This window comes from Bos mutus, chromosome 29, assembly GCF_027580195.1.
Source record: "Bos mutus isolate GX-2022 chromosome 29, NWIPB_WYAK_1.1, whole genome shotgun sequence".
Lineage (NCBI taxonomy): Eukaryota > Metazoa > Chordata > Mammalia > Artiodactyla > Bovidae > Bos > Bos mutus.
In genome coordinates, this window is record NC_091645.1 from 16,731,337 (window position 1) to 16,754,141 (window position 22,805).

At 36.6% G+C, this 22,805-nt stretch overlaps 1 protein-coding gene across 4 annotated transcripts in view; it reads left to right on the forward strand.

Annotated features, from left to right (window-relative positions):
- NARS2 (asparaginyl-tRNA synthetase 2, mitochondrial) overlaps positions 1-22,805 on the forward strand; it is a 136,014-nt gene that overhangs the window by 57,735 nt on the left and 55,474 nt on the right. For all 4 annotated transcript variants that reach the window (XM_070364973.1, XM_005908039.3, XM_070364971.1 and 1 more), the window contains exon 6: positions 6,660-6,754. In XM_070364973.1, the coding sequence (XP_070221074.1) occupies positions 6,660-6,754 (95 nt within the window). The remainder of the gene's footprint in view (positions 1-6,659; positions 6,755-22,805) is intronic.

A 22,805-nucleotide genomic window follows, 5' to 3' on the forward strand; every position in this document is an offset into this window, starting at 1 on the left:
CTAGATAGCATATTCAAAAGCAGAGACATTACTTAGCCAACAAAGGTTCGTCTAGTCAAGGCTATGGGTTTTCCTGTGGTCATGTATGGATGTGAGAGTTGGACTATGAAGAAGGCTGAGCGCTGAAAAATTGAAGCTTTTGAACTGTGGTGTTGGAGAAGACTCTTGAGAGTCCCTTGGACTGCAAGGAGATCCAACCAGTCCATTCTGATTTCTTTGGAAGCCCTGGGATTTCTTTGGAAGGAATGATGCTAAAGCTGAAACTCCAGTACTTTGGCCACCTCATGCAAAGAGTTGACTCATTGGAAAAGACTCTGATGCTGGGAGAGATTGGGGGCAAGAGGAGAAGGGGATGACAGAGGATGAGATGGCTGGATGGCATCACTGACTCGATGGACGTGAGTCTGAGTGAACTCCGGGAGTTGGTGATAGACAGGGAGGCCTGGCGTGCTGCGATTCATGGGGTCGCAAGGAGTCAGACACAACTGAGCGACTGATCTGATCTGAAGTGCTATTATATGATCAATCCTTCCATTTTGCTGCCAGTGACATTTTCATTCTTTTTTGTGTGTGGTTGAGGAATATTCCACTGTGTGTATGTGTGTGTGTCCATACCATTTCTGTCCTTTATCGAGCCCATACACACTAAATCTTCTTTATCCATTCATCTGTCTTGAATGTTGTAAATAGTGCCACTATGAACATTAGGGTACGTGTATCTTTTCAAGTTAGAGTTTTGTATTTCTCTAGATATGTGCCCAGGAGTGGGATTGCTGAATCATATAGTAACTCTATTTTTAGTTTTTCAAGGAACTTCCAGACTGTTCTTGACTACGGCTGCACCAATTTTCATTCCCACTGGTAGTATGAAGGGGTTCCCTTTTTTCCACACCCTCTCCAGAACTCATTGTTTGTAGACTGTTAAATAATGGCCATTCTATCTAGTGTGAGGTGGTACCTCATTGTAGTTTTGATTTGCATTTCTCTAAAAATTAGTGATATTGAGCATCTTTTCATGTGCCTGTTGGCCATTTGTGTGTATTCTTTGGAGAAATCTTTATTTAAGCCTTCTGCCCATTTTTTAATTTTTCTGTTTTTTCTTTTTTAATATTGAGCTATTTATGCATTTGGAAATTAATCCTGGGTTGATCACATTGTTCGCAAACATTTTTTCCCATTCCATAAATTGTCTTTTCATTTAAAACCTTACAAGTTTAATTAGGTGTCATTTGTGTTTGATTTTATTTCAATTACTCTATGAGTTAAATCCAAAAAAATATTGCAGCAATTTATGCCAAAGAATGTTCTGTGTATGTTTTCCTCTGGGAGCTTTACAGTATCTGCTCTCAAATTTAGATCTTTAGTCCATTTTGAGTTTATTTTTGCATATGGTGTTAGAGAATGTTCTAATTTCATTCTTTTGTGTGTATATATTTTCCTAGCACCACTTATTGCAGAGACTGTTTTTTTTCTCCCTTGTATATCCTTGCTTCCTGTATCATAGATTAATTGATCATAAGCAAATGGGTTTGTTCTGGGCTTTCTGTCCTGCTGCATTGATCTGTGTTCTTTTTTGTGCCAGTGCCATGCTGTTTTGATGACTGTGGTTTTGTACTATATTCTGAAGCCAGGGAGTGTGATTTCTCCAGCTGTGCTCTGTCTCAAGACTGTTTTGGCTACGTGTGGTCTTCTGTATTTCCATACTCATGTCAAAAATTTTCTAGTGCTATAAAAAAATGCCATTGATAATTTGATAGGGATTAGTGTTCAATCTCTAGATTGCCTTGGGAAATGACCCCATTTAACAATATTGATTCTTCCAATCCAAGAACATGGTTTATCTTCCCATTTGTTTGTATCATTTTCAATTTCTTTCACTGGTGGTCTTATAGTTTTCAGAATATAGGTCTTTGCCTCCTTAAGTAGGTTTATTCTTAGGAATTTTGTTTGTTTTCATATGATGGTAAATGGGATTGTTTCCTCAATTTCTCTTTCTAATCTTTGTTAGTGTATAGAAATGCAACAGTTTGTGTGTATTAATTCTGTATCCTGCAATTTTATTGAATTCATCCATGAGCTCTAGTAGCAGTTTTCTGGTAGCATGTTTAGAATGCTCTATGTATAGCATCATGTCATTGGAAACTGTGACAGTTCTACTTCTTCTTTTGCAGTTTGGATTCCTTTTAAAAATTTCTTTTTCTTCTCTGATTGCTGTGGCTAGGATTTCCAAAATTACATTGAATAAGAATGGCAAGAATGGGCATCCTTGTCTTGTTCCTGATCTTATAGGAAGTGTTTTCAGGTTTTCACCATTCAGTATGCCATTATGGGTTTGTCATATGTGGTCTTTATTATGTTGAGGTATGTTCCCTCTATGCCCACTTTCTGAAGAGTTTTTATCTCACATGGATATTGAATTTTATCAGAAGCTTTTTCTGTATCTTTTGAGGTGATTGTATCATTTTTATTGTTCAATTTGTTAATATGGTGTATCACATTGATTGATTTCTGAGATTGTAAAATCCTTGCATCCCTAGGATCAATCTCACTTCATAATGGTGTTTGATACTTTCAATATATTGTTCTTTGAATACTTGGTTCTAATTCTTTTAGACATATACCTAGAAGTAAAATCTGTATGTTGTATATATAGTATTTCTTGTTCATCTTTTTAAGAAACCACCAAACTCTTTTCCCAGTAAGGGTACCAGTTTACATTTATAGTTTCATTCCATTATATACAAAGAAGATAAGTTATGTGATTTGTTGAGACTTGTGTTCTGGCGTTTAGTCTGTCTTGGACAGTGTGCCTGTGCACTTGAAGAGTTCACAGTCTACTGTTGTTGGGTGGAGTCTACCATTTTTAAATTTCCTCTTTCTTGAATCAGCATTTGTTTGGTTCCTCAGCTGTGTCCAACTCTTTGCAACCCCAGGGGTGATAGCCCGCCAGGCTCCTCTGTACATGGGATTCTCCAGGCAAGAATACTGGAGTGAGTAGCCACTCCCTTCTCCAGGGGCTCCTCCTGACCCAAGAATCGAACTGAGGTCTCCTGCATTGCAGGCAGATTCTTTACCATCTGAGCCACCAGGGAAACCCATGTTTGACTGATTTCCAGAGTTCTCATAATTGATTCTTACAGTTTTTACTTATTATTTTCAGTTTTTCTGTGGAGGGGTTGGAGTTTGAAGCTACCTGCCCCACCATTTTTGCTGATATCTCTCAGCAATTACTTTTTAAAAGAAATATTTTATAATGTCCCTTTAATATCCTGAAATAAAATTTATAGATAGCATAACTTAAAACATACAGAAGCTTTTAAAGTTTGCTGTAGTGCATTCCTTGTAATGTAAAGGAAAACTAAAAGGAAGTAATTTATTAAAATAGTATGAATTTCAGTAAGTAAATGTTTCCATATGACACTGAAAGTCATAATGAAGTAGTGATATGTTTGTAACTTTAAAACAGTTGAATTTAAGAGATGTAAGAAACTCAGATTTCCTTTTTGTACAAATGCTAATAAATGAGAGTAAAATCAACTCCTAAATATTAGATTTTTTTATTTATACATGAAATGAGAGAAACCACTTTTAGAGAAGTCAATAAAACACCCGTACAAATTACAGATGAAAGAAGTTAAAGAGGTGAAGGAAAGGAAAAAGTTATAATGTTCATACAAATGTACTGGGCCTTACTTGAAATGTAATCATTTAGTAAATAATGAAGACATATCAGAGAATACATCTTTTATTTTGAAATCCTAACATGTCAGATATTTTAGTCTTGAGTGTTTAAGTCCGTGGAAACAATATCGTTTAAGTGATAATGAGTCTCAAAGATGAATTTTTTTATCTTTTTATATGTTTATTATTATTATTTTCTTTTACTTTACAATATTGTATTGGTTTTGCCATACATCAACATGCATCTGCCACAGGTGTACACGTGTTCCCCATCCTGAACCCCCCTACCACCTCCCTCCCCATACCATCCCTCTGGGTCATTCCAGTGCACCAGCCCCAAGCTTCCTGTATCCTGCATCAAACCTGGACTGGCGATTCATTTCTTATATGATATTATACATATTTTAATGCCATTCTCCCAAATCATCCCCTACCTCCCTCTCCCACAGAGTCCAAAAGACTGTTCTATACATCTGTGTCTCTTTTGCTGTCTCGCATACAGGGTTGTCATTACCATCTTTCTAAATTCCATATATATGCATTAGTATACTGTATTGGTGTTTTTCTTTCTGGCTTACTTCACTCTGTATAATAGGCTCCAGTTTCATCCACCTTATCAGAACAGATTCAAATGTATTCTTTTTAATGGTTGAGTAATACTCCATTGTGTATATGTACCACAGCTTTCTTATCCATTCATCTGCTGATGGACATCTAGGCAGTATGGTACTGGCACAAAGACAGAAATATAGATCAATGGAACAAAATAGAAAGCCCAGAGATAAACCCACGCACCTATGGACACCTTATCTTTGACAAAGGAGGCAAGAATATACAATGAAGAAAAGATGATCTCTTTAACAAGTGGTACTGGGAAAACTGGTCAACCACTTGGAAAAGAATGAAACTAGAACATTTTCTAACACCATACACAAAAATAAACTCAAAGTGGAGTAAAGATCTAAACATAAGACCAGAAACTATAAAACTCTTAGAGGAGAACATAGGCAAAACACTCTCCGACATACATCACAGCAGGATCCTCTATGACCCACCTCCCAGAATATTGGAAGTAAAAGCAAAAGTAAACAAATGGGATCTAATTAAAATTAAAAGCTTCTGCACAACAAAAGAAACTATAAGCAAGGTGAAAAGACAGCCTTCAGAATGGGAGAAAATAATAGCAAATGAAGCAACTGACAAACAACTAATCTCAAAAATATATAAGCAACTCCTGCAGCTCAATTCCAGAAAAATAAATGACCCAATTAAAAAATGGGCCAAAGAACTAAGTAGACGTATCTCCACAGAAGACGTACAGACTGCTAACAAACACATGAAAAGATGCTCAACATCACTCATTATCAGAGAAATACAAATCAAAACCACAATGAGGTACCATTTCACGCCAGTCAGAATGGCTGCGATCCAAAAGTCTACAAGCAATAAATGCTGGAGAGGGTGTGGAGAAAAGGGAACCCTCTTACACTGTTGGTGGGAATGCAAACTAGTACAGCCACTGTGGAGAACAGTGTGGAGATTCCTTAAAAAACTGGAAATAGAACTGCCATATGACCCAGCAATCCCACTACTGGGCATACACACTGAGGAAACCGGAATTGAAAGAAACACGTGTACCCTAATGTTCATCACAGCACTGTTTATAAAAGATGAATTTTTAAAAAGCAATAATAGGGCATTTAGGACCAGATCAAAGTTAAGTTTTAAAAATAATAGGCAGTTACAAAATAAATGAATAATTTCATTTGGTAATTTTACACCAGGTATTACATTCATTCTCCTTTCAAAGACAAAAGGAGAAGAGGGCAGCAGAGGATGAGATGGCTAGATAGCATCACCGACTCAGTGGACATGAGTTTGAGCACACTCCACAGAGATAGCAGATGACAGGGAAGCCTGGCATGCTGCAGTCCACGGGATCACAAAGTGTAGGACACAGCTTAGTAACTGAACAACAATAGTCATGTTCATACACACACATACCCGTACATGATATGCAGTATTTTTAGAACAACCAAAGGAATTAAATAAGATACCTTCATTTCATTTGTTTCTATAATTCAGCAGTTGGTACTCTGCCTCTTAAAAGGAGTCTTACATCCTTTGTTGAAAGTTTTATATTGGCTTGGTTGCTTTTACAGTATTGGTTTTAGTGCACCATTACATTGAAACATTTTCAGATCACAATTTGAAATATAAGAGTAGGTAAATTATCTTCCTTCACTCCAAATGAATATAATAGTCATAACTTGATACAGAATGTTTCTTAATTATACTATTTAAATTATGCATGACCTCCAAATAACTTTTTATCTTAACTGTTAATAAATGTTGACTGGCTTGTTTCTGACCAGTTTCAAATGGACTAATCACTCTATATTACAAGTTCATAAAAATCTTTAAATGTAAATGTTCATCTTATCTTTGAAAGATAAGATCTGGCTTTTCTTATCTCCTAGTTGTCATGAAGATTAAGTGAAATGAACATGTTTATAGTTTATAATGTGTTTATAAAAATCTATTAAAAGCATTATTATTAACAATTTAATAATAATATGACAAGACATGTTTTAGAGGCTATTCCCTTGGGAAAATTAAATTTTAATCATGGGTCAGAATTGTGAAAGACTGTGTAATGCTTCACATCTAAAACAATTTCTTGCTTCAGCTTGCCCCTCAATCAAAATCAGTTTTTAGGAAAGAGTATATTTTGTGACCAAAGTACTTTGCCCTTTAGTTGTTGTGCGTTTCAAAAATATGGAGCAAACTTCCTTGACCTTAGCACTTACCAAGCAGGGATTTTCTCTTTTAAGTGTGTACTGAAAACTGCCTTTTTTTCATGAGAATGACCTGTCCTCATATATTTTAAATTGCTTTGTGATTTTTAGTTGTGACAGAAATGTGAATGCTGTTCAGAACATGTAATAGCTTCTTGTGGCCTCTGTTTTCTTTTGCAGCCTTCAAGCAAAATAAAGGTGCCTGAGGAGAATTTCTTCAATATTCCTGTTTTCTTAACTGTCTCAGGACAGCTTCATCTTGAAGTGATGTCAGGGTACAGAGTTTTCTTTGATTTTACTCGCATGGGCTACTGTTTATGGATTGGGTGAGAGTGTAATAATGTTTCCTTTCCCGGTGCTAAAACCTAATAATTGAAGTTAAGGTTTGTGGTTAGTCTACTTCAGTTCACTAAAAGTACATTTAGATTGACACTTTGACAATATCCAGATGTCTTACTAAAAAAATCATGGTAGTATACACTTTTTTTGGTGAAGAATGTAACTTTGGAAATATGAAGTGTTTTTTTTTTCTTTGTACTAATCTTTTTTGCTTAAATCTCAAAATATATAATCAAAATATAAGTATAATTAATCATGTTTATGAAAGTAAAAACAGTTATAATTCACACCTGAAAATTATAAGAGAGGTACTTGGAACAGATGGAAGAAAAAACTTTTTAAAATTATGGTTTAAATAAAGGAAATTAACTCACACAATCATCATGATGTGTGACCAATTAAAAAGTGTTAGAAGTCAGAGCCCATTAATTTTAGCCAGTCTTCAAATCTCTGGAAAGTCACTATAATCCTTTCAGTGCAATTTCCTTCTTTTTAGAGATTAAACAGGAAAATCTTTATTATTTAAATCTTATATTCTGTGATTCTGTGGGTAATTTTCTTAATGCTGACTCAACAAGTACTGAGTCTTTACCCAGATATAAATATCTTTGTTTTCTCATACAGAGCTTGAGACTTAAAAATCTTTTTAGGAAATGGCTACATTGAAAATAGGGAATCTTTGTGTATTTCCCATTGTTTTTAAATGTGCAGGTGGAAAAACTGAGGGGAAATAGTATTTGTATTTTTTTTTAATTTTATTTAAAAATTTTACAATATTGTATTAGTTTTGCCAAACATCGAAATGAATCTGCCACAGGTATACCCGTGCTCCCCATCCTGAACCCTCCTCCCTCCTCCCTCCCCATACCCTCCCTCTGGGTCGTCCCAGTGCACCAGCCCCAAGCATCCAGTATCATGCATCGAACCTGGACTGGCGACTCGTTTCATACATGATATTATACATGTTTCAGTGCCATTCTCCCAAATCTTCCCACCCTCTCCCTCTCCCACAGAGTCCATAAGACTGATCTGTACATCAGTGTCTCTTTTGCTGTCTCGTATACAGGGTTATTGTTACCATCTTTCTAAATTCCATATATATGTGTTAGTATACTGTATTGGTGTTTTTCTTTCTGGCTTACTTCACTCTGTATAATAGGTTCCAGTTTCATCCACCTCATTAGAACTGATTCAAATGTATTCTTTTTAATGGGCTGAGTAATACTCCATTGTGTATATGTACCCCAGCTTTCTTTTTTTTTTAATGGACTTTACTGGCAGGATAAAGAATGTCAGTGGTGGAATAAAGATAGTCTTGAAAATAATATATACTTAGATTCTTTTCTGATTTACCTTTGAGAAAGAAAGATACTATTTGATAACTACAGAGACCAAATAATAGAAAATATTATCAGAATATGGTATAGAAAAACTATTACCATAATAGCTCTGTGAGATTGTAGGAACTGCAGAATTGTTTGTGGGAAAGGCCATGTCAGGCATGTCATGGAAAGTTTCTTGTGCCTGTCAGTATAATTTTTTTAAATTTAAAACATTAATAGAAATATAAAGTGAACATGTATCAAATATTTTATTCAGTTATTAATTACTGAGGAAATAAGTAAAATAGTAAGACTAGTTCAAAGAGCATTTGGGAGGCTGTGAATTAATAGGCAGTTTAATAAAGAAATTTTAGAATAAGATTGCTAGATTAGTTACAAAGTAGCTGATATCCTGCAGATCAATTAACTCTAACCTTTAGAATTTTCTCTTCTACCTGACAGAAATGATTTGCATCTCTACTGGACAAAAATCTATAAGTTAACATGTAACTTTACTTAATCTGGGCTATTTAGTTCAATAGTAAATAGAATAATGGAGCAAAGGTCATCTCTTAGGTAATTAAATAACCTTTGAGTGTGTCCGTAGCCTTGTATTATATTGGAAGGATGTGCTATCTCCCTATTAGCTTTATCCAAGTTTAGGCTAACCTTTCTTAACAACCTTTCATTATTTGTTTCTTTTTATCTACAAACTAGAGAAAAGGTTTATTTCCCTCAAATGTGTCATAATGTGGGAAAAGTATAAGTTTGCCAATTTTTTCTGTTATAATATCAGTAGTGGATTATGTTCCCTCTTTACCAGTAAAGTACAGTGAACCACAGAATACACGGTACTGTGAAACTTGACAGAAGATTAAATGGACAGAATATGAGGGATTTTTTAGTGTGTTATGAAGTATTTCTGACAGGGGTAGTCAAATATTGCTAGTTTAATATAGTTTTAGTACTATTAGTACACAGTACATTATGTTTAAGATTAATGCATGATTTAGTCTCCAGTAAGAAATTGCTAGTCTTCTTTTCCTTAGCATTTTTTTCCTAAATTTTTTTAACAGACTTTTAAAACGGAGTAAATGGTCGCTATATTTAGAAGGTTAACATTTTCTAAAAGGATATCTATGTTGCTTTCGTGGGTTTATGGCTCCATTTTAAAGTTTAATTTTGTTGTTGTTTTAAATAAACTTTCTATTTTTTAATAACTTTTTAAAATAACATTTAAAAAATAATTTTATTTATTTATTTATCTTTGGCTGTGCTGGGTCTTCGTTGCTGCACGGGCTCTTCCCTAGTTTCGGAGAGCAGGGGCTAACTGTCTGGTTGCAGTGTATGTGCTTCTCATTACGGTGGCTCCTCTTGGCGCGGAGCACAGGCTGCAGGGCATGCGACTTCAGTAGCTGTGATTCGTAGGCTCAGTAGTTGCGGCTCCAGGGCTCTAGAGCGCAGGCTCAGTAGTTGTGGTGCAGGGGCATAGTTGCTCCTCAGCATGTGGGATCTTCCTGGATCAGGAATGGAACCTGTGTCTCCTGTGTTGGCAGGAGGGTTCTTTAGCACTGAGCCACCAGGGAAACCCCACATAATTTTTAAATGTAGAAAAGTTGCAGAGACAGCTCAGACTTCTTGTATACCTCTCACCCAGTTTCCCCTATTGTTAACATCTTACATGTTGCTGTGGTACATTTGTGAAAACTTAAGAACCCAACGTTAATACACTACTATTAACTATAAATTCCAGACTTTATTTAGATTTCATTGGCATTCCGTCAGTGCCTCTTTCCAGGGTCCACTTTAGGATGTGCTTAGCTGCTCAGTCGTGTCTGACTCTTTGCGACCCCATGGACAATAGACCACCAGGCTCCTCTGTCCATTGAGTTCTCCAGGCAAGAATACTGGAGTGGGTTGCCATGCCCTTCTCCAGAGGATCTTCCCAAGCCAGGGATCAAACCCAGCTATCCCACATTGCAGGCAGATTGTTTACCATCTGAGCCACCAGGGAATTACATTTAGTTTTCAGGTTTCCCTGGTCTCATCTAGTCTGTAACGGTTTCTCAGTCTTTCCTTATTTTTCATGGCTTGTAGGAAGTATGCCAGTCTGGGTTTTTCTTATGTTTTTCTTAAATTTCAGGGAGGCAATGGGAGTGAAAAGAATACCACAGAAGTGAAATGCTCTTCTTGTCATATCATGTCAGGGAGGACTTGGTATCAATATGATGCTATTCACATTGATTGCTTGTGTTACTTGCCAAGTTTCACCACTGAAAATGTACTGTTTTTCTCTTCCTCTGCTTTGTTCTTTGAAAATGAGTTACTGGGTTTACCCACCCTTACTGGAGGTAGGAGTGAGGGGTTGGGAAGTGGGAGATGGAATTATGCACCATGTCCTGGGATGAGGACAGCATTCAGAATTAGTCTGTATGAATGATTTGTTGTCTCTTCGCTATGATTTATTTATTTATGTCGTCATTTGTATCATGATGGACTGATGTATGGTTTAGGCTGTATTTCAATGCTCTGCTATTTACTTTACTCCTCAGATTGTTTTAGGTGTTGGGACTTGTTGTATTTTAATTCTTGTATCCCTTTCACATGCCCCTATCCTTTTGTCTTTTAAGTACCTCCTTATTCTCTGGTACTGTTAGATACCAAGATTTTTTCCTTTGTTAGTTTGTTTTCCTGTTCTGTAATTGATGAACCTACACTGTTACTCAGAGTCCATCATTTGCTTAGGGGTCACTCTTGGTAGTGTACGTTTTATAGGTTTGGAGAAGTGATGTCATACAGAGTAGTTTCACTGCTCTAAAAATGTACGCTCCTGCAAATCATCCCTCCCTACTTCCCTCCCTCCCTCCTAATCCCCGGCAATCCCTGATCTTTTAACTGTCCCCAAAGTTTTGCCCTTTCTAGAATGTCATAGAGTTGGAATCATACAATATGTAGCCTTTTCTTCATTTAGTAATATGTATTAATATTTAATACTCCATATCTTTTCATGGCTTGATGGCTCATGTCTTTTTAGCATTGAGTAGTATTTCATTACATTGATGTATTACATCTACTTTTGCTTTATTGACTACGCCAAAGCCTTTGACTCTGCGGAGCACAACAAACTGGAAAATTCTTAAAGAGATGGGAATACCGGACCACCTTACCTGCCTCCTGAGAAATCTGTATGCAGGTCAAGAAGCAACAGTTAGAACTGGACATAGAACAATGGAATGCTTCCAAATTGGGAAAGGAGTACATCAAGGCTATATATTGTCACCCTGCCTATTTAACTTGTATGCAGAGTACATCATGTGAAATGCCGGACTGGATGAAGCACAAGCTGGAATCAAGATTGCTGGGAGAAATATCAATAACCTCAGATATGCAGATGACACCACCCTTATGGCAGAAAGCAAAGAGGAACTAAAGAGTTTCTTGATGAAAGTGAGAGAGTGTGGAAAAGCTGGCTTAAAACTCAACATTCAAACAGCGAAGATCATGGCATCTAGTCTCATCACGTCATGGCAAATAGATGGGGAAACAATGGAAACTGTGACAGACTTTATTTTCTTGGGCTCCAGAATCACTGCAGATGGTGACTGCAGCTGTGGAATTAAAATACGCTTGCTTCTTAGAAGATAATCTATGACAAACCTAGACAGCATATTAAAAAGCAGAGACATTACTTTGCCAACAAAGGTCCATCTAGTCAAAGCTATGGTTTTTCCATTAGTCATGTATGGATGTAAGAGTTGGACCACAGAGAAAGCTGTGTGCTGAAGAATTGATGGTTTTGAATAGTGGTGTTGGCAAAGACTCTTGAGAGGCCCTTGGACTACAAGGAGATCCAGCCAATCAGTTGTAAAGAAATTCACTGGAAGGACTGACGCTGAAGCTGAAGCTCAAATACTTTGGCCATCTGATGTGAAGAGCTGACTCATTGCAAAAGACCCTGATGCTGGGAAAGATTGAAGGCGGGAGAAGGGGATGACGGAGGATGAGAGGGTTGGATGGCATCACTGATTCAATGGACATGAGTTTGAGTAAGCTCTGGGAGTTGGTGATGGAAAGGGAAGCCTGGAGTGCTGCAGTCCATGGGGGTAACAAAGAGTTGGACATGACTGAGCGACTGAACTGAACTGGCGTATTTCATTAACTGGAAGTACCATGGTTTATCCTTCTGTTCACCTACTGAAGGACATCTTGGTTGCTTCATGTTTTCGCAGTTATCCCAACCATATTTTTTAATTTTCCACACCCTAATCTCAGAATCAGCTGTTTCTTCTAGAGCCCTGATTTCTTTTCTTGGAAAATGGTATTTAGAAAATAAGACTTAGTCACTAGTATCTTGCTGCTGCTGAGGGATTATTGATTTTAAGCCCTTTCAGCAGACATAGCTATAAATGTTTTTTAAATAAACAAAAGCTAAGTGTTTTCATTACAGTCTGCCTATAAATAGTGCAGTGTAAGTTGAGTGTCTGTTCTGAAAGAATTAGAAATGCCCTAAATTGTAAAACTTATACTTACAAGATGTCATGTAATAAAGTTTTCCATTTTTTTGTCAGTTAAACCCAGAATTAGAGGAAGCCTTGGCCTAATGTATTTAAAAGGATTTTTGATTATTATTGTTTTGTTTTCTTTATTGGTTTTGTTGATTTTTAGTTTTGTTGCAGGTGTTTTTTTTCCCCTTTATATATATTTTTATAAAACCACAGTCAGGCACATTTCAGGATAAAACTGATGCTTTTCTTTTAAACATTGCTATTAGAAGTATAAACTAGTACAGCCTCTCTAGAGAAATACTTTTGCAGTGAGAATTATTCTTAAGGAAATGATTTGACAGTTTCTGTAAAGATGAGCAAAAAAAAATAGTTGAAATCAACTTTATACTAATGAAAAATTACTAACAATCTAAATACTTAAGAAGATTGACTAATCCTCAGTGTACCAAGAAAATATTCAGCACAGTTTACCATCTGGGAGTAATGGACCTTATTTTTAATAAATATTTTTAAGCCATGTTATGAATAGTTTGCTGAAGTAAAAATAAAGGAATGGTGAAAATCAACTTTATTAGAATTTCAGTGAGTATTTAAATAGAGCAAACCCAGATTTTTAAGAATTTTATTATTGAGAGATAATTTACTTATTATAAAATTCACCAATTTAAAATGTACCATTCAGTAGGTTTTAGTATGTTTTCAGGTTTCTGAACATCACTATAATCTAAGAATATTTTTAATCACCGAGAAAGAGGCTTTTTCCTATTAGCAGTCCCTCACCATCCTCTCTCCCATCCTAGGCACCACTGATCAATCTGCTTTATGTGTCTGTGAATTTTCCCATTCTGGATATTTCATATAAATGGAATCACACCATATATAGCATTTTGTGACTGGTTTACTTTATTTTGCAGAATATATTCAATGTCTGTCAGTGTCGTAGTATGTATCAGTATTTGATTCTTTTTTATTGCTGAATAACAGTCCATGTTATGAATATAGCATGTTTGTTTATCCATTCAGCAAGTAATAGAAATTTGGGTTGATTTTACTTTTTGGCTATTATGAATAATGTTCACACGACTGTGTGAGTACAAGTATTTGTGTGAACATGTTTGCATTTCTTTTGGATAGGTACTTAGAAGTGGAAATGATGGGTTACATGGGAAGTTTCACCATGTGAGGAACTGTTAGACTGTTTTTCACAGTGGCTGCACCAAACTTACAATCCCACCAGCAGTGTATGAAGATTCCAATTTCTCCACATCCTTGCCAGCACTTATTATATATCTTCTATTGTGCCACAGGACACCCAGGCTGCATCCCTGGCTTGGGAAGATGCCCTGGAAAAGAGAATGGCAACCCACTCCAGTATTCTTGCCTGGAGAATTCCATGGACCCGAGGAGCCTGGCAGGCTATAGTCTGGGGGTTGCAGAGTCAGACAGGACTGAGGGACTAACATATTCACTGAGTGTGAAGTGACGTTTCTTTATGGTTTTTATTATGCATTGCCCCCATGACTAATGTTGAGCATCTTTTCACGTGCCTATTGGCCATTCAGATGTTGTCTGTGGAGAAATGTCTATTTAAATCCTTGGTTCATGTTTTCAGTTATTTTAGTTATTTGTCTTTTTATAGTTTAGTTATAAAAAAATTCTTAATATATTCTAGATATAAGTCTCTTATCAGGTAAACTGATATATATCTGATAACAGATAAACTGGTATCTATCTGATATCAGATATCAAATCATATAAGAATTTGATACCTGATTTGCAAATATATTTTCTCATTCTGTGTTTTTTTTTTTTTTTTATTTTCTTGAATATGATGGCTAAACCCAGATTCTTGTCTTTACCTTTCTAGGTTTTGAAAGTACTCCAAATAGACGCCCTTTTGAATGTAGCCAGCTGTGTATCAGTTGCCATGTATGATCCTGGAATATGTCTGTACTTTAAATACAGGTTCCAATTTCAGATACATCTTTAATAGGCTCTAGCTTATTATTCTGGTTCTTGCAGCACATTATCAAAAATAACTTTGATACCTCTTAATTTTATTGAAGAGAGGTTGGCCATTTCTTTGCTCAATAATTGCAAAACATTTTTGTTTTTATATTACTAAACACCAGTCAGAATGATCAAATCAGTGAATTTTTTCATTTCTACATGTTATTTTTTTCCTTCCAAATAACTTTGTGTACACACTTGCCTTTAAGCATTTGTCCACTTATTAACCATATCAAATAAATTTTGATGTATGATTGTCATGAACAGTGAAAAAATATTGTCACACAAGGAAAAATAAATACTGTTGTTAAAATGACCATATTACACAAGGCAATCTGCAGATTCAGTGCAATTCCTATCAAAATCCCAATGATGATTTTCACAGAACTATAACAGATATTTTTAAAATTTGTATAGAAGCGAAAGACCCCAAATAGCCAAAGCAGTCTTGAGAAAGAAGAGCAAAGCTGGAGGTATCACATGCCCTGATTTCAAGCTATACTACAAAGCTAGAGGATTCGAAACAGTATGATTCTGGAACAGACATGTAGATCACTGAAACAAAATAGAGAGCCAAGAAATGAATCCACACTTACGTGGTCAGTTGATCTATGACAAAGGAGATAACAATGTACAGTGGAAAAAGGGCAGCCTCTTCAATAAATGCTGTTGGAAAAATGGAACTATTTTCTCATACAGTGTGCAAAAACAAGCTCAAAACAGGTTAAAGACTTAAATATAAGACTTAAAACCGTAAAACTTACAGAGGAAACTATAAGCATTTGAGATTGGGCTCAGCAATATATTTTTTTTTGGATATGTCTCTTTGGGCAAAGTTATTTTAAAAAAGCAAAAATAAACAAAAACTACATCAGACTAAAAGCTTTTACACAGTGAAAGAAACCATCAACAAAACAAAAAGGCTACCTACTGAAAAGGAGAAGATATGTGAAACAATATGTCTGATAAGGGGCTAATATCCAAAATATACCAAGAACTCATACACCTCAACATCAAAAAAAATAAACAACTCAATATAAAAAACTGGGCAGAGGACCTGAATAGAAATTTTTCTAGAAATGACACACAGGTGGCTAACAGGCATATGAAAAGATCCCCAACATCACTCTTATTAGAAATGTTAATCAAAACCACAATAAAATATCACCTCACACATGTTAGAATGCTTATTATAAAAAAGACAACAAATAACAAAAGTTAGTAAGTATGTGGAGAAAAAGGAACCCTCATGCGCTACTGCCGGAAATGTAAATTGGTGCATTCACTATGCAAAAGAGTATATTGTGACTAAGTTCAGTCACTAAATTGTGTCCACATCTTTGCGACCCCGTGGACTGCAGCATTCCAGGCTTCCCTGTCCTTCACTGTATCCCGGAGTTTGCTCAAACTCGTGTCCATTGAGTCAGTGATGCCACCCAGCCATCTCATCCTCTGTTGCCTCCTTCTACTCTTCAGTTCAATTCAGTTCAGTCGCTCAGTCGTGTCCAACTCTTTGCGACCCCATGAGCTGCAGAATGTCAGGCCTCCCTGTCCAACACCAACTCCCGGAGCCCACCCAAACTCATGTCCATTGAGTCTGATGCCAGCCAACCCTCTCCTCCTGTGTCATCCCCTTCCCCTCCTGCCCTCAATCTTACCCAGCATCAGGGTCTTTTCCAGTGAGTCAGCTCTTTGCATCAGGTGGCCAAAGTACTGGAGTTTCAGCTTCAACATCAGACCTTCCAATGAACACCTAGGACTGATGTCCTTTAGGATGGACTGATTGGATCTCCTTGCAGTCCAAGGGAGTCTCAAGAGTCTTCTCCAACACCAAGATTCAATAGCATCAATTCTTCAGCGCTCAGCTTTCTTTATTTATTTATTTATTTTTTTTATTTATTTTTTTATTCAATTTTAATTAAAAAAATTATACATGTGTTCCCCATCCTGAACCCTCCTCCCTCCTCCCTCCGCATACCATCCCTCTGGGTCGTTCCAGTGCACCAGCCCCAAGCATACACGACTATTGGAAAAACCATAACCTTGACTAGTTGGACCTTTGTCAGCAAAGTAATGTCTCTGCTTTTGAATATGCTGTCTAGGTTGGTCATAACTTTCCTTCCAAGGAGTAAGCGTCTTTTAATTTCACTGCTGCCGTCACCATCTGCAGTAATTTTGGAGCCCCCAAAAATAAAGTCTCTCACTGTTTCCCCATCTATTTGCCATGAAGTGATGGGACCAGATGCCATGATCTTCGTTTTCTGAATGTTGAGCTTTAAGCCAACTTTCTCACGCTCCTCTTTCACTTTCATCAAGAGTCTTTTTAGTTCCTCTTCACTTTCTGCCATAATGGTGGTGTCTTCTGCGTATCTGAGGTTATTGATATTTCTCCCGGCAGTCTTGATTTCAGCTTGTGCTTCCTCCAGCCCAGCGTTTCTCATGATGTACTCTGCATATAAGTTAAATAAGCAGGGTGACAAGATACAGCCTTGACATACTTGCGTGCCCTCAAACTTTCTCAGCATCAGAGTTTTTTCCAGTGAGTAGTCTCTTGCATCAGATGGCCAAAATTTTGGAGCTTCAGTTTCAGCATTAGTGTTTCCAGTGAATATTCAGGGCTGATTTCCTTAGGATTGACTGCTTTGATCTCCTTGCTGCCCAAGGGACTCTCGAGAGTCTTCTCCAACACTGCAATTTGAAAGCATCAATTCTTCAGTAGTCAGCCTTCTTTATGGTCCAGCTCTCACATTGTACATGTTCAGTTCCATCGCTCAGTCATGTCCGACTCTTTGCAACCCCACAGACTGCAGCACCCCAGGCTTCCCTGTCCATCACCAACTCCCGGAACCTACTCAAACTCATGTCCATTGAGTCAGTGATACCATCCAAAAATCTCATCCTCTGTCATCCCCTTCTGCTCCTGCCTTCATTCTTTCCCCGAATCAGGGTCTTTTCCAATGAGTCGGTTCTTCGTTTCAGGTGGCAAAAGTATTGGGGTTTCAGCTTCAGCATCAGTCCTTCCATTGAATATTTAACTGATTTCCTTTAGAATGGACTGGTTGGATCTCCTGCTGTCCAAGGGACTCTCTCAGGAATCTTCTCCAACACCACAGTTCAAAAGCATCAATTCTTCAGCACTCAGTTTTCTTTATAGTCCAGTTCTCACATCCATACATGACTACTGGAAAAACCATAACTTTGACTAGTCGGACCTTTGTTGGTAAAGTAATGTCTGCTTTTTAATATGCTGTATAGGTTGATTATAGCTTTTCTTTCAAGGAGCAAGCGTCTTTTAGTTTTGTGGCTGCAGTCACCATCTGCAGTGATTTTGGAGTCCCCAAAAATAAAATCTCTCACTGCTTCCACTGTTTCCCCATCTATTTGCCATGAAGTGATGGGACTGGATGCCATGATCTTAGTTTTCTAAATGTTGAGTTTTAAGCCAACTATTTCATTCTCCTCTTTCACTTTCATCAAGAGGCTCTTTAGTCCTTCTTCACTTTCTGCCGTAAGGGAGGTGTTGTCTGTGTATCTGAGGTTACTGATATTTCTCCCAGCAATCTTGATTCCAGCACATCGTACGTGAGTACTGAAAAAACCAAAGCTTTGACTAGATGGACTTTGGTCAACAAAGTGATGTCTCTGCTTTTTAATATGCTATCTAGGTTTGTCATAGCTTTTCTTTCAAGAAGCAGATATCTTTTAATTTCATGGCTGCAGTCACCACCCACAGTGATTTTTGGGCCCAAGAAAATAAAATCTGCCACTGTTTCCACTCTTTCCCAATCTGTTGCCACAAAATGATGGGACCAGATGCCGTGATCTTAGTTTTTTGAATGTTGGGTTTTAAGCTAGCTTTTTCACTCTTTTCTTTCACCCTATCAAGAGGCTCTTTAGTGCCTCTTCACTTTCTGCCATTAGAGTCATATCATCTGCATACCTGCAGTTATTATTTCTCCCAGCAATCTTGATTCCAGTTTGTGCTTCATCCAGCCTGGCATTTCTGCATGATGTACTCTGCATATAAGTTAAATAAGCAGGGGGACAGTACATAGCCTCGATGTACTCCTTTCCCAATTTGGAACCAGTTTGTTTTTCCATGTGCAATTCTAATGATTGTGTTTTGATTTGCATTCATATTTCTTAGGAGGCAGGTAAGTTGGTCTGGTATTCCCATTTCAAAACAGTATGGGGATTCCTCAAATATTAAAAATAGGACTACCATACAATCCAACAATTTCACTTCTGAGTGTTTTTCCAAAGAAAACAAAAACACTAATTTGAAAAGATATATACACCCCTGTGTTTATTACAGAATTATTTACAATGGCCAGATATGAGAACTACATATGTCCGTCGACAGATGACTGGAACAAGAAGATGTGATATAGTATAGAATACAATAGAGTAATACTTAACCATAAAAAGGAATGAAATCTTGCCATTTGCAACAACATGGATGGACCTACAGGATATTATGATAAACGACAGAAATCCAAGAAAGACAAATACTGTATGATTTCACTTATATGTGAGATCTAAAATACAAATGAATAAACAAAACAAATGAATAAACAAATTAAACATAAACAGTGTCATAAACAGATACAGAAAACAAACAGGTAGTTAACCAGAGATGAGGGGGTAGGAAAATGAGTGAAATAGGGAAGAGACATTAAGAGATACAGGCTTTCAGTTAACAAATGAGTCATGTGAATAAAATGTACAGAGTGGGGAATATTATCTGTGATAATATTCATATGGTGACAAGTGGTAGCTCAACTTAATGTGGTGATCATTTTATAATGTGTGGAAATACCAAATCACTATATTGTGCACCAGGAACTAACTTAGTGCTGTAAGTCAGTTATATATCAAAGATAAACGAACTCACGGAGAAAGAGATTAGATATGTGGTTACCAAGAGGCAAGGGGTGAAGCAAGAGGGAAAGTGGCTGAAGATGGTCAGAAGGTACAAAGTTCTAGTTATAAGATGAAATGTACAACATGATTCATATAATTGACACTGCTGTGTCTTGTATATGAAAGTTGTCAAGAGAGTAAATCCTAAAAGTTCCCATCATGAAGAAAAAACTTTTTTTCTATTTTGTATATATACAAGGCTGTGTATATATATTCAATAACCTCAGATATGCAGATGACACCACCTTTATGGCAGAAAGGGAAGAAGAATTAAGGAGCCACTTGATGAAAGAGGAGAATGAAATAGTTGGCTTAAAACTTAACATTCAGAAAACTAAGATCATGACATCTGATCCCATCTCTTCATGGCAAATAGATGGGGAAACAGTGGAAGTAGTGAGAGATTTTATTTTTGGGGGCTCCAAAATCACTGCACATGGTGACCGCAGCCATGAAATTAAAAGACGCTTGCTCCTTGGAAGAAAAGTTATGACCAACCTAGACAGCATATTAAAAAGCAGAGACATTACTTTGCCAACCAAGGTTTGTCTAGTCAAAGTTATGGTTTTTCCAGTAGTCATTTATGGATGTGAGAGTTGGACTATAGAGAAAGCTGAGCACCGAAGATTTGATGCTTTTGAACTGTGGTGTTGGAGGAGACTCTTGAGAGTCCCTTGGACTTCAAGGAGATCCAACCAGTTAATCCTAAAGGAACTCAGTTCTGAATATTCATTGGAAGGACTGATGGTGAAGCTGAAACTCCAATACTTTGGCTACCTGATCCAAAGAACTGATTCATTTGAAAAGACCCTGATTCGGGGCAAGATTGAAGGCGAGAGGAGAAGGGGATGACAGAGGGTGAGATGGTTAGATGGCATCACCAACTCAATGGACATGAGTTTGAGTAGGCTCCGGGAGTTGGTGATGGTCAGGGAGGCCTGACATGCTGCAGTCCGTTGGGTCACAAAGAGCTGGACACGACTGAGTGACTGAACTGAACTGATACATACAAGATGATGGATGTTTACTAAACTTATTGTAATCATTTTATTGAAATTTTAAGTCATTATAAGGTGCTTTTACAGTCCTGCATGTCAATTATATCTCAGTAAAACTAGAAGAAAAACATTAAGTATTTTAAAACAGAAAAAGAATATTGTCACATATCCTTTTAGCAGAATAGTACGGTCCAAGTTGGTATTGCAAATTATTATATGATGCAGTCCTTGCTATGGAATGATTTGTTAGATGAAAGTACCATGTTTCCTTTTTGCCCATAGTATTGTATAATTCACTTACCAGTTCTTGTGTCTGAGAAATTGATTTAGGATATTGTTATCTAAAGCCTCATAGTCTCAGATTTCACTTACACAATCAATTTTATGAACATTGTTAGAGACTAGATTGTTACTATCTGTCTCTTTGTGTTCCTTTGCTGGTTTGTTCAGTATTTATGAAGCATCTCTATCATTTTTCTTAATGTTTGTCATTTTGAGTGAAAAATAAGAAATCTCGGTTCTCAATGGTGTTCTTTGAAAAGTACGGAAAAGACTACAATAATAGTGTCTCTGGGCTTTTCTAATATCTTAAAAAATGACATGATAGTTGATATACTGCAATGAGAAAACTGAAGGTGATCTCACTGTGCATCTCTCCCTTATCACTATGTATCTGAGACATCCATCATTCTGTTCTCAAAATGTTTTACTGTTTTTCAATTAATTAGGAATAATTGATGAATAATAAAATAATTTCTAGGCTGATGAGATAGCAAAATGTTTTAATATACAGGAAACATAAGATCACTAAAACCTCATATTTTCTTAGATTCATGAAAGAATTCAGTGGGTTTATTCTGTTAGGAAAAAAAATAGAGATTTCTGTTTCTTGGATGATTCTGTAATGTCTTGAATTTTGTCTCCCCAAAAGACAAGAACTCTGAATGCAACCTTCTTTGGAAATAAAATCTTTGCAAATGTGATCAAATTAAAGTTCTGGATTAAAGTGGGCCCTAAATCTGATAACTAGTATCTTTATAAGAGAAAGGAGAAGTTTTGGATACAAAAAAGATCTAATCATGGCAGGAAGACCATATGAAGGCAGAGGCAGAGATTGAAGTGATGCCTAGGAATGCTAAAGATTGCTCAGCGCTGTCAGAAACTAGGAGGAGACAAGGAAGTATTCTTCCCTAAGATCAAGCAGAAGCAAGGCACTGCCAACATCTCAGTTTCAGACTTTTAGCTTCCACAAGCTAGATAGAATAAATTTCTGTTGTTCTAAGCTATCAGTTTGTTTTAAGTTGTTACAGCAATCTAAGGAAATATAAAAGTCATGGAATACTACTTTTTAGAAATAGCTAAAATTGCTCAACAGAGAAACTAAAAAATTAAAACAATAAACTTGGAATTAATTATTAATAATTATGATTCATCTAAAGAATGGATTACTGTACAGCCATTAAAATTGTTGATGAATCTTTACAACATGTTGTTAAAAGAGAAAAAAAGTGCTCATGAGGTTATTTACAATGTGTGTGCATGTATATATGGGGGAAAGTTTGGAAAATATGCACCAGTATTCAACTTGTAAGCAATGAGTATCTCTGCTCATTTTTATTGTCTCCCTTAAACTTAACTTTTTTTTCATATTTGAAAAACTAGTGTTTATTACTTTGATAGTGAGAAAAAATTGGCTATTTCTCTTTTGGGAGAAAAGAATCAGTTTGGTCTTTGAATTGATTTCATTCCAGTTTGATTAATTGGCTGCTCTGTGACTGGTATGAGCACTCCTAAACTCATTTATTTCCTTGGGTTATCTCATCAGTTCAGATGCTGAGCTCAGAAGCCATGAAACATTCATACTCAGGATGCACTCATCCTGTTAAGTGGCTGTGGTAATATGTCAGCATGTGAACTTGATTTAAAGTGCGGTACCAATTAAAACTGGGTGTGAAACTGTCTTCCCATCCCATATGTCTTTTCGTTCTTCATACGTTTAATATTTAGCTACTTATCTGAACTTTGTTAATTGATACTCATTTGATTTTCAGGGTCTTTTGGCTGTTTTATTCCTGCTCTGCATTTTCATGTATCTCTGTGTTTCTAATATTCTTCCTCTAATGCTGCTTTTTCCATATTAGCTCATATCTGCTCGACTGAAATATAATTTCCTCCTTGACTTCTTCCCTGTTTTTCTCTCAACTGAGATTGTTTTTCTCTTTTTTTGTT